The following is a 12,722-nucleotide window of genomic DNA, read 5'->3' as shown; positions in this document are numbered from 1 at the left end:
CTTCATAATAAGGACATGACTTATGCAGAAAGATTGTATTCATGTTTGTTCCCAAGTTATTTATATGAAATATAAATAAGATGGAATGGTGAGTCTCATGCCATATGACAAACATGATAGGTACTTATAAATGATAAGTAGGCCGAACCAGTGACACTTATGACAAGCACATGGAGTTTACTCTTGTCAATGTTTTATCATAAATCATATCAGTGCATATAATCATTAGACCTGAGATAGCATAGTTATCTTGTATATAGGTAGTTTGAGTTTGATACTGCTTTCATACTTGTACTGTGTATGGGTATATGGGCATGTGTTGGCTCCTACTAGTTATATATGGAGGTAGGTGTTGATCAAGATGGAATCTGTTCCTCTAAGTAAATAGAGATAAAATCCTATGTTCATTTAATTGTTCTTGATGTTTCAAGTTCCTGACCAGCATAGATAGATTTAATCAGAAAAGAGTTTCTGATGAGAAAATCTTTTTAATCAAGAACTGGAATTAAAAGAGAACATAATATTCATAGCAAATGGAGTTTGACATAAACCATGACTCCAGCTTGAGTTGGGATTTTGTAACAGAGAGATTCTAGTGCATGGTAACATATGATTATAGGTTCATTTAAGGTAAATCTTATTACTAATTAGGTGTCCATGGCATGCTATGCTAGGTGTTAACCATGGTCTATGAGGTGCATAAAATGATTTAGAGAAATCATTTATGGTAAGAAAGAGTTCTGATGATATTAAGAGTTGATATCATGTCTCATTACCAATTAGTGTTGAGCTTAGTAAGTCACACACATACCCAAGTAATCACCTAATTAAATATGATTTAATTAATTAATTAAAGAGTTTAATTGATTAATTAAATAGGTTTGGTTTGCAATTAGATTGTAAAGTCCCTAGCATGACTTGAAACCAAATCTAGATTATTGGATGTATAGTATAAGTTAAATTTATATTTAAAGTGTTTAAATATGAATTTAATTAATGAGAAATTAATTAATAGAGATTAATTAATTAATTTATATTTGATATAAATTAATTAGAAGAAGAAAAATAATTATTTTGGGTTAAGAACTCAAAATTAAGACACAGGGGTATTTTGGTCATTTCGCAGTGTGACACATGGCACCATGAGATGGTGACACATTGCATTACACATAAATTTGCCAAATGTCTTTTAATCATGTAAGATGATTAAAATTAAGATTAAATATAGGTTTGACACTTGGCATAATGTGATTGGGTCACTTAAACCTAGAACTAATCAAAGGGTAATATGTGGCAAGGGTTTAATGTGTTAACCTAGCTATATAAGTGTTGTTATGAGAAAATAAAATACAACCAGCAGCCACACTCCTCTGTCACGCCATTTTGAAGCTCTCCCTCTCTTCCTCTTCATCTCTCATCAATTCAAAGAGATTAGCCATCAATCTCTTGAATTAAAAATACTAGAAATTGTTTCTAGTGTTCTGTTTATATCTCTAATCTCTTAAAAGGCAGAATTTGAATTTCTAATTAATAGAAAAAGATTTAGAAGCTGTTCAAGGGCTGTCATAGGCGTTCTTAGTGTGGACAAGCTAGAGGGACAACATTTGGTGTCCTGAAGACGAATCTCGAAGGCGTAAATACGCTGCAGTGCATCAAGAGGTTAGTGTAATCATTTTTTATTTAATCTAGGGTTCTAAAATTAATCTGATTAATTTTAAAATCTTAAATGGCAAATACAGATCCAAAAACATATTAAAAGAGTTTTAATATGTTGTTTATCATTGAAATCAAATAGCTAAAAATAAATCTTGCATGATGCATGTGACCCTAGGTGAAAATTTTTGAATTCAATGGTATAAACTTGTGTTTTTCACGCTTCCGTTCCTTCAGTAAAGTGCAGAATAGTGTCCCAAATGAGATTGTGGAGTGTGGTAGAGAGTTATTGGCTCAGGTACCCTAGAGAGGGTATAACTTCCACCGTAGAAATCATAAGTAATCAGATCGCAATGGACATTAAGCCTTTGAATTAAATGACAGGTTTGGATACCTAACATCTTAAGTTTTGGCTTTTAAGTGGAAGTGAAAAAAAAAATCCCTGTAGATATCCTCCTTGAGGTAGTAGGGGGTAATATGCAGTCTAAAGGACAGAAACAGGGATCACATAGTAAATGCATTGCTACTATTCCCTGAGTTCCTCCTTAGCTTCTTATTGCACAAGACAAAAGTATACTTTAAGTAAAGGAAAGGATAAGGAAAAAGGTTAGCATAGATGGATCATAGAACATGTACTTATATAGAACGAGTACAGAAAGGAAAGATAAAATAGTTGGATCAAATGCAGAAGAAAAGATAACATGAATGCCAGTAGAAGTACTAGCTAGAGTAGTCAAGGGACCAATTCTGGGTAACATTGAGGTGTAAATGACTTATTAAAGACAGTGAAAGGGTATAAGCTTTTGACATGACAATCAGGTCAAGAAAGAGAATAGAGCTAAAGAATAAAATAGTCAAATTTCATATTTGCGTAAGATAAAAAGAGTTAGCTAAAGAACAAACTAGAAAGCCCAAATTAGGATAAGATAAAGAAGAGTAGAGTTAGGATACAAAGGAGGCAAAATGCGATTCTAAGAAAGGTAAATAAGATAAACAGAAAAGTAAGGATAGAGAGCTTAGAAAAGGATGACAATAGGGAGAACATTGTTGTGGTATAGGACCTAGCAGGGCAGAACTTAGAGTAGGTCGTAATTGATGTAGTGTTAGGAGATTGAACCTGAAGTAGGATCTGGAATAGACCTTGTATGTCTTCTATCCCTAAGGTAGAACAAGGGGTAATGGGATAAGAACCCCTTGGACTGTTGATAGTATGAGAAAAGTTAGGTGAGATTTGCAACTAAAGTAGGTAATAGCTAGAGAGTGTGTAATAGTAAATTGAATTGTCTTATCAGATAAAGAAGTGAAGTCGGTAGAAAGTAAGTTAAACAAAAGTCAACCTAATGGATTCAAACATGCATAATAAGAGAAAGGAATGAGGGACAATGGCATAGAGGTTGATGTCAGAAATCAGAATAGTGAGACCTAGAATCTGTAATTAGAGTTTAGGTAGGTGTTTTTAGTGTGACCAATAAGATAATTGTGTAAGAAAACATGAATAATAGTATGATAATATATATAAGAACGCTAGTAAAGGTCAGGATTGAACAAAATAGATATAGATGTAACTATAAGTTATTAAGAAGTACATGGATTAGAGGAGTGATTATTGGTAAGATTGGAGTAAATCTGAAAGAATCTATTAGTGCTTTATCTTCCATAATATAACCAAGTATAAGGAGCATTAGACAAATAATAATAAGTGTGGAGGATAGATAGAGAATAAAAAGAGATTGTAAATTCCAAGATGATATATCGGATGAGGCAACAGTACAACAGCAGATAGGTACAGTTGATATCTTATAATAAAGCACAATAATTACAAAGAAATGATAAAATTGAAAAGGAAGACTAAGGGGCATGAGCTAAACATTGTTTATCAAACAGTAGTATACTATAAATTGTAGGAGAAGATTTCTCCTTCTTTCCAAATTAGCTTGTGTTTCAGTTTTAAGAGATTATGTTAAAAAAGGAGGTTATGTCAAAGAGACCCAATTAATTGAGAATTTGAGAGGCACTAGTACGTATCCAATCTCTTGAGGCGAAAATGATGATAAGTGCATACGTAACGTCAAGAATGAAGGAGGATCAAGAGATGTGGCTATATTAAGCAGAAGGAATGTGTAAGGTATCTTGTCAGAGATTGATTACGTACTCCGCAAGTATACGGGTTGTTCAATTAGTAAAGAAAAGATATCGTCCCACAAAGATTTGTTGTTTGAGTACTAAACTATAAAAGTCATGATTATTTGAGCTATCGATAATTTGTGCCAAAAATAGAGTAAGAGATGCAGCAAATTAAATTGGGAAAATAAAGAAATTATGATGAATGCAGCAATTAAAATTCTAAGCACTATACTAATTTACTAAAATTTTCAATAGGTAATTAAGGATTTAATTAATGGCAAAATTGATTCCAGAGTTGAGGTTTATGAAATAAATTTTATTGGGATTTGGATAGGCAAAACCAAGATTAAGGAAAATACAATTTTGAAGGAAGTTGATTCTGATTTCCTTTAATTTCTCTTTCAAGCAAACTAAAGAGTGTTTTAAAGGAAACTAAACCCCATTCTCATGCGATGTTTAATTACCCAAAACCCTTTAAGCATTTTAATCAACTTGAAATTCCTCTTAACCCACTAGTTTATTTCTAACACTAGTTGATTAAGTTCATTATTTTGATTATCTATCATAGATTTTCACCTCTCAGTCCTTCAATATAAGATTAAGAACAAAACCCAAAGGGTACCAACAATGGGTATGTAAATAAGAACACAAGATAAGAATCAAAACTTATATATATTAAAATTTGGCTAAAACCAGTCTAAATCCACAGATAAAACTTAAATCATTACAAGCCTCTTTAAGTTCTTGATTTGGGCTAACACTAATAAATTCACAATATAATTATTTGGTGATCGAGGTCGGCTTCCTCCACCTAGCAGTCACAGTAGTCTCTGGTGTACTATGAGTAGATATTTATTTTATTTATAATTTCAATATTATTATACATACAATGCATGCTTATGCATTCACTTATAATTATATGTATATAGCTATTATAGGCACGCTTTGTGTTGCATTATTATTATTTGATGAAATTGATGTGGGTATCGCCTTAGGGTAATTTAGAGCTGTATGTGTGTATTATAGTGCATGAGGTATGGTACTAGATATGGGTAGGACGGGCAGATCGGCTTAAGCTAGTCTCACTTGTGGCTCAGTTCTTTTTGTGATAAGTCGAGGTGAGTACGGTTTTGAGTTGATCTCGCTGACCCCTGCATTTGGATTATTAAGAAAAAGTCTGGCTCGAGTTGATCTCGCTGGCAGAGGTTGAAATTAAGAGAGTTGTGTAGGAGATCAACTCCCATATATATATATATATATATATATTTGATTGATGTGATACATGGGTGTGTGAGTGCTCCAAATTATTCTTTGTGTGAATATTATTTGAACTTGGTTGAATGTGTTGATATATGGCTGTATTTCATCTTTAGGGACGCATTAGCCCTAGATGGTTATAGAAATTGTATTCAAAATCAATATCTTACTCTATGGGTAGAATACTCACTCCTGTTCACTCTATTTTTTCAGGCTATAGGAGGGTTTCATTTTCAGAATAACCTGCTTCCTTTCTCGCCGGTTTATCAGCAGCCATTCCTTGTATTTCATTTTCTTGATTTAAAATTTAAAACTCCGCATGAGCTAGAGTTATTTTTAATTTGTGAGACTGCAATGATCTATTTTCTTTAGAAACTAGTAACTTAATTTTTATGGATATATTGAATGTATGGGATGGATTATTTTGAGGATAAGGGAGCTGAGCTCCCATTTGATTATATGATTGATTAAAGATTGTGAGGGTGAGTTGAGCTCCCCAATTTGATGTATTCCATGATTACATGTCCGTTGAGCTAAAAAACTCATCGTTTGATAGTCCAGGTTATGGCCAGACTCTTTCCGGTTGATTCCTTGAAATGAGACTTAGAGTATGGGTTTTACGGTTGGGTTAGAACAGTTAGGCTTACTATAGGCTTTAGGGACCTTATGCTGACCCAAGTTCTAGTGCCGGTCCGGGCCGTGGGATCGGGTCGTGATATAAATAATTAAAAATTCAATAACAAATAAAATGACATCCTATATTTTCATATAATAATAATTTAAAAAATTAAAAATACCATATAATTCGTGGGCAAGTATCTAAGTTACATTTTAAGCTTGAAACCAACTCTATTTGCTCCTCAATAGGAGCATGAAAGTGCACTTCATTTTTTTTCTTTTTTTCCCCCCTAAATTTACCTCTTCCTTTTCATTTCATCTTTTTTGGAAAAAATTTTTGAGGTTATAAATCACAAGGGAAAAAGAAAATTTCAACAAAATAGTACCATAGCAGCCCCATTTTCATAAAAACCCTTTTCTCCATATTTTCTTTATTTTCAACATTTAAAATAAATTTAAATAATCCATAAAATTTACAAACAAATAATGGAGTAAATATATATGTGTATATTATAAGTATATGAATAAAAGCTATGAATAATATATTTATTTTAACACTTCAAATACAAAAGTTTCTCAATAAAATGTCCTTGACAATAATTTATCATTTCAACAACAATAACTAATAATAGTTTGTTCTTTCAAAGGTTCTTCATCAACATTGCCAATTATCCCTACCAAAAATCAACTATATATTAGCTATCAATAAAGAGTTACTATTGATCTTTAGTGTGTTGGCAAATCAATAAATACCTTTAGTTTAATGGTGCTGGAATCGTCTTTAAATTTGAAAAGTCTTATAGTTCAAATCTTCATGATAGGACTCGCAAAATTCTACTTTAAAAGTTCTGGAATTTGCTGAAATCCTGATTGTTGAAGTACAAGTACATCTTTTTATTAGAAGCTGTGGCTATAGGAACTGTAGAAAATCCAACATAATCCCCCTCGGACTTAGTTTTGCATACTTCTGCAACATATTGAAAGAGCTGGTGTTCTTTGTTATATGGTTGATTCGCATAGTCCTCAATTGACATCCACTAAGAAAAAGAAAGATAAGAAATTAATTAATTAATGAATTAATTATGATCTTTCTAACAAATTTGAAACTCGTCCAACATTGCAATGTGAAGTAAAAGAGCCATAAATTTTCTTCATTGCAATATAATAATTATCTTTCTCATCTTTCAAGAAACTAATGAAGTGTTATGAACAACAAATGATTTATTATGAAATGGTACCTGGGCTGCCTCAACTTCTGAATCTTGCTTATGAATGTCAAAGGAGTGTGGTCGTAACATGCAAACAAAAAATAAATCTGATTTGCCAAAGAATGAGCAGTGGCTTTGTCTGTGGGTAAACAATACAAACGAGAACATTATGAATAAATCAAAATGTAAGGGAACACTATATGAGAAGCTAGAGCTTTTAATTAGTTGTAACTTGCTGCAATGGATTCCTTGATAGAAAGATTTATTTAGCAGAAAGTCACAAGTAGAGCATAAAAATCTATATATTTATGATGTACAAGTTCTTATGACAGATTTCTTACCTGAACGCTAAAATTTCGACAAATTCTGCCTCAATCTGATACAAAATAAAGATGAAATATCTGAAATTTATAATGGCTTCTAAAAAATTCAAAGATATATAGCAAGTAAGGTATTTTTAATCTAAAAACTGTAAATTTATTACTCACTCCAGTTTCCTCTTTAACCTCTCGAATCGCAGCTTCACAAATATCCTCACCCTGTAGATGGAAATTTTCAATTGATTAGAGAAAATGTCATAAAACCAGTAACACTAGAATCTAAGACCCTATAGCTCAGTGGTAGAGCGTCATTCTTGTGCATATCAAAAAAAAAAAAAAAAAACAAAAAAACCAGTAAAACTACAGTCCTGATATGCTTACCTCATTGACTACCCCAGTAGGTAACTTCCATACTCCTGTACCTTTGAATCTACCACTATTCTCATGAACTACAAGTACCTACCAAACGAAACAATTTAATATAAAAATAAGAAGTCATAGCTACTAAGCCACTGTATCATGCGCATTGCAAGACGTTAACAGAAATTGAAAAATAAAATTCAGATAAGCTTAATCCTATCCTAGTTAGAAAAAGAGGTTTTTTATTTTTTATTTTGTTTTTCCCTTTTTTTCCTTGAAAAACCTTGATTAAGCAAAATTAGTAAGGAGAAGTTGAAGTTAAATGAAAAGAATATATGAATACCTCTCTATTGTTGTTCACTACGAATGCTCCAATGCCCACTCGATGTGAAGCATTTGCTGGAAGAGTATCAGGAGTATTAGGTAGCCAATTCACCAACATCAAGTAATCTGGTTCAGCATGGTGGTACCTGAATCCTTCCTGCAAAATTAGCAGCACATGATTACAAGTTATAAAGATGTATAAGCAGATACATAATTTTATAATTAATTAGTTCCACTACTCCCCAAAACCCCTTCTGGCTTAGAAATTAAATCTAATATAGAAGCCAGAAGCATTACAATATATGTTATTGTGATTTATTTACCTGAACGACAGGATTGATGAGATTAGAAACTTCAATGGGCAATTTGATCCAAACACCTTTCTTTCCCTAACAAAAATACATAATAAAATTAACAAAACTAAAGTAATGATTGCAATTGGAACACAATAGGATAAATAAATTTATGGATGATTAGAAAGTACCTGCTGCTTCCATTGTGAAATGGAAGCTCTAAGTATAGGAATAAAAATATGAGAGTCCATGTATTCTTTTATTTCTATAATAATTCCTTCATATGAATCCTCAATTCCATTGAGCAATCGCACCTGCTCAACTTCATTTTCAGGAACCATCTGCTCCTTCATAGAAACCGAACTTGTGGATGACATGTTCTACAATGAAATGAATTGGGTATCAGTTCTCCTTTAGGCCAAACAAACACCAAAGCCAAATTCATTATGAAGAAAATTAGGGAAAGAAATAAAAGCAAAATAAAAGTAAATCCAAGCATCTTATTTCAGAGGAAATTTCCTAGCATAAAAAGCTAATGTATAGTTCTTGTACAATGCCGTATACCCAGCCGCTGTTTGATTCGGACCTAAAACTAGCTTGGTCTAATTGTATTCAAATTAAAATCAGATTGTTTCTCTCTCTTAATCCTATTTAAATTGATTTAATCCAATTTAAATTAATAATAACAAAAAAACATACCTTTAAATTAAATCAAATTGAAATCCAGCTAATATGGGTAGGTCTATATTACTGCGGTGGCAGAGCTAGACACAAAATTTTGGAGAGCAAAATATAGAACTACTATGTATAGAGAATATTTTTACATATATAGAAATAATTAATTTTTTTTTCTATTAATTTTTCAAATTATTTTAAATATTATTCATTTGATTATTTTATTTATGATATCACAAATTCAATATCTCAAATTTAAAATAAAATTTCACTAGATAATTATTATGTTAATGTTTAAGTCGATAAATAAAAAAAAAACATATATAAAATCAACAATAGAAAAATATCTTCTAAATGAGTAATGAAAATATTTTGATATAATATAGATAAATTTAATTAAATTTTCAAATAATATAATTTAAAATACTAAAAAAAAATAGTGAATTATCGTATATTTTGATGAGAGCTCTTGGGGCATACCCTCTAATGCTCAAATAGCTCCGCCATTAATCGCCGAATGTTTAGTGCTAAAATCATAAGCATGAACTTTTTAAGCAATTTGAGATTAATACTCTAATTATATTAATTAAAGGTTAAATGACTAATATAAGCTTTTTTCAGTGTTAGCAAAATCTTGAATTTTTACATTTATTTCAATTTTAATAATGAACTTAATTAGATGATTCAATTGATAAAGATTAATTAAAATATTTTTCTTATTAGTATTAATATTAGTCCATTTTTTAATATTTTTTATTAAATTAGTAATTATTTTCAAATTGATAAAAATATTATTTTATTAAATTAAATAAATTATTAGTTTAATGAATTTCTCTCTTTATATTTATATGTACATATACTTTATAAATACATATTCTTTGAAAGTTATAATTAATTTTCTTTTTGTTATATTATATACAATTAATTTATATATATATATATATATATATATATATATATATATATTAAATTGTTAAGTTTATTTTTATATGTTAGTCTTTAAATTCGAGATAAAATAGCAAAAAAGATGTAGATCAGAAGTATAAGAGAAAAAGAAATTATAAAAATTAAGATAATAATATTAGATGTACTATTTAATTATTAAATATTTCTCTATTAATAGTAAGTTTGCTAAATTAATGAAAATATTAAAAATCATTGAATATATATATATATATAGTAGAAAAGTATTCTCATGGTGCTGTCATGTGGTATTGTCTATGGTATTATCAAATGACGTTCTCCATTTAATTCTCTGTTGCTCTTCTTTTAATTATATAACAAAATTTTGATATTCAAAATGATAAAAATAATTATATGATTGAACCAATTTCAAATGATTTTATATCTTTAACCAATGTTCCAATTATATTATTACATTTTTATTATAAAAGCTTCATTGAAAAATTTGAGAGCTAAAAAATTAATAAAAAATATGAAATAATATTTAATTAATAAAAAATAAAATATATTAAAAAATATGAAATAATTAATAAAAAAATTAAGATATTATTTAATTTCTATATATCAAAATTAAAAAATATAAATTAAGATTATTTATATATTAAAATTATTAATAATCACGCGCATTAACATGGATAATTTTCTAGTTAATCAAATTAAAAGAATTGGATAAAATTAATAATGAGTGAAAAGATTTAAATTATTTTTATTAATTAATGAATTTAATTATTTTAATTACGTTTATTATTAAAATTGAAATAATATGAAAAATTTAAGAAAAAATTGGACATAATTATTTTTTTTATCATTTAACCTTAATTAAATATTATTAAAAATTAATTTTATATTAAATTTAATATATTTTAATTACAAAAACTCTCAATTAAATGAATTTTATAAACTATTTTGTAATAATATATATAAAATAATACCTTTTCAGAAACTAAATTGAAACTGCAATCCCAAAGAGCTTTTGGAAGACCTGGCTAGAACGGAAATGATGAAACCCCAGAAAGCTGGTTTTTGGAAAGTGATGGCCCAAAGAAAAGAGGACCCAAAGAAAAGAGGATGGTGGAGATGTTCTACTGGGGAGAAAAGGTATGAAGAGTTTAGTGGCCCTTAACAGCAATTTCTAGAGACACGTCTCTGCATATATTGATTGAGACAAATTAAAAAGAAAGAAGAAAGAGCTCCGTGGACTCTGTAATTGACTAGTCGTCAAATGTCAATTGATCACACCGGCTGTGCTAACTATGATGTCCTACTTTTCATGTTAAACCAATAAATATGTCACTTTATTTTGAGAAAAAATTTAGAGAAAAGAAGGCTTTGGAAGTTTGAGGCGTTTGACTTTAATTTGACACTCTGTCTTTACATAGAGATTAAAGATTGTCTCCATTTAAGATGTATGGGTGAATCAACTGCGAGTAATCTGTATTTGTGACTCTTTGGGGCTACATGACTCGGTGATAGATTCTCCTATGGCATGAGTTAAAATAGGAGATAATGAACTATTTAACTGGGACCTTGAATCTAAGATGAAATGACCGTTATATTTGAAGAGATCTTTTTTTTAAGAAAAAAAAATTGATATTCAAAGAAAAAAAATTTGATATTCAAACGTGAATTGCTTATCTTTTTCTTTCTATATATGTTTAGTCAATTAACTTTCACATGTTATTATTTTAGTGGCTTACCATACCATAGTCGATTCAAGGGAAATTCTTATTTAGATTCGATCAATTATGAATTAAGATACAAACATATAAAACTCATATATTTAATATGTGGATCTCACTATCATCTTCCATTTTATGTTCATCGTAAATCAATTTTAAACAAGAAAAATCCTTTTTCAAAACCTATATCTCATAATTAGTTTTACAAAATTGACAATATATATGGATGAGTGTATAAAATATATACAAATATATGTTGGATTTAATTGTAGGTCTAAAGGAGTTGACAAGGGACAAATAAGAGCCATGCATCTCAAAAACAACAAATAATAACTTTAGGACTAGATATGTTTAGACAGATAATTAAGAACCACACATACAACAAGGAAAGTTGAGCTGAATTTGTGACTTTATAGATGAGAAAGAGATGGACTCATGTTTGTATAAAATCAATTAATTTGTGTCAAAACCTACACTTCCTCACTAATCTGTGTTGAGGGACAATATCTTGAGCAGGTGAATTTGATTGAGTTTGAAGAAGTAAGCCTACGAAAAAGTCCATTATGGAGATTATGGAGTTTGAAGAAGTAAGCCTACGAAAAAGTCCATTATGGAGTTTCTTAAAGTCGCTTCTAGCAAAAAATAAAAAAAAGTAGTTTACTCCTATATCAACGGCCGATTCAATCTCTACATGCTTGCTTGTTTCATTTTGCTTTAACTCTATCACTTGGTCTTAATTTGCTAACCACCTAACATTAGTTATCATCCGCTATTAACAAGCAGCTAAACTGAATAGGCTCTTACTCTAATCATATTTGAATCAAAATCATATTGTTTTCTCTTTATTCTTAAATCAAATAATTGATTTAATCTGATTTAAATCAATATTTGAAAAAAAATTAAGCTTTAAATGAATTGAAAACACCTAATAATAATAAGAAATTTGCAGAATTTACTGATACTTGCATTTAATTAGCAACAGAGAGAAGGGCTTAACTTGTTTTGTGAGTACAGTTCATTTATAATATATATGGATCGTCTTTCAGATAGTGAAGAGTTTGAATCGGAGTTAATAATTGTAGTTATATATAGGCATGCGAGGCAAGTAAATATAATTAAGAGGAAAAATAAAAGAAGCTTTGTATGCATACCTTAATTATATATATGGCTTTTGGCAGGAAGAAGGCTTCTTTAGAAGAAGGGATTGTGCTTGTTTGCACAAGATGATCATCTATATATATATATATA

General features: G+C 29.6%; 1 protein-coding gene across 3 annotated transcripts; it reads right to left on the bottom strand.

The window, feature by feature from the left end:
- Positions 1–6,173: 6,173 nt before the first annotated feature.
- LOC110668405 (nudix hydrolase 2) lies at positions 6,174–12,722 on the bottom strand. Of its 3 annotated transcripts, none has more exons than XM_021829615.2 (9): positions 12,626–12,722; positions 8,349–8,537; positions 8,188–8,253; positions 7,884–8,021; positions 7,562–7,639; positions 7,349–7,399; positions 7,202–7,236; positions 6,891–6,999; positions 6,174–6,689 (listed from the first exon to the last, which is right to left on the bottom strand). In XM_021829615.2, exons 2-9 carry the CDS (start codon positions 8,532–8,534, stop codon positions 6,492–6,494), a joined length of 861 nt encoding a protein of 286 aa, XP_021685307.1. In that variant the 5' UTR covers positions 8,535–8,537; positions 12,626–12,722; the 3' UTR covers positions 6,174–6,491. The 3 variants fall into 3 exon arrangements, with proteins under 3 accessions (XP_021685307.1, XP_058005957.1, XP_058005958.1); XM_058149974.1 differs by having other exon boundaries at positions 8,472–8,537; positions 12,626–12,671; XM_058149975.1 differs by lacking the exon at positions 12,626–12,722 and adding an exon at positions 10,728–10,823 and having other exon boundaries at positions 8,472–8,537.

This window comes from Hevea brasiliensis, chromosome 7 (genome assembly GCF_030052815.1).
Source record: "Hevea brasiliensis isolate MT/VB/25A 57/8 chromosome 7, ASM3005281v1, whole genome shotgun sequence".
Classification (NCBI taxonomy): Eukaryota; Viridiplantae; Streptophyta; class Magnoliopsida; order Malpighiales; family Euphorbiaceae; genus Hevea; species Hevea brasiliensis.
This window is presented reverse-complemented; position numbering and strand designations above follow the sequence as displayed.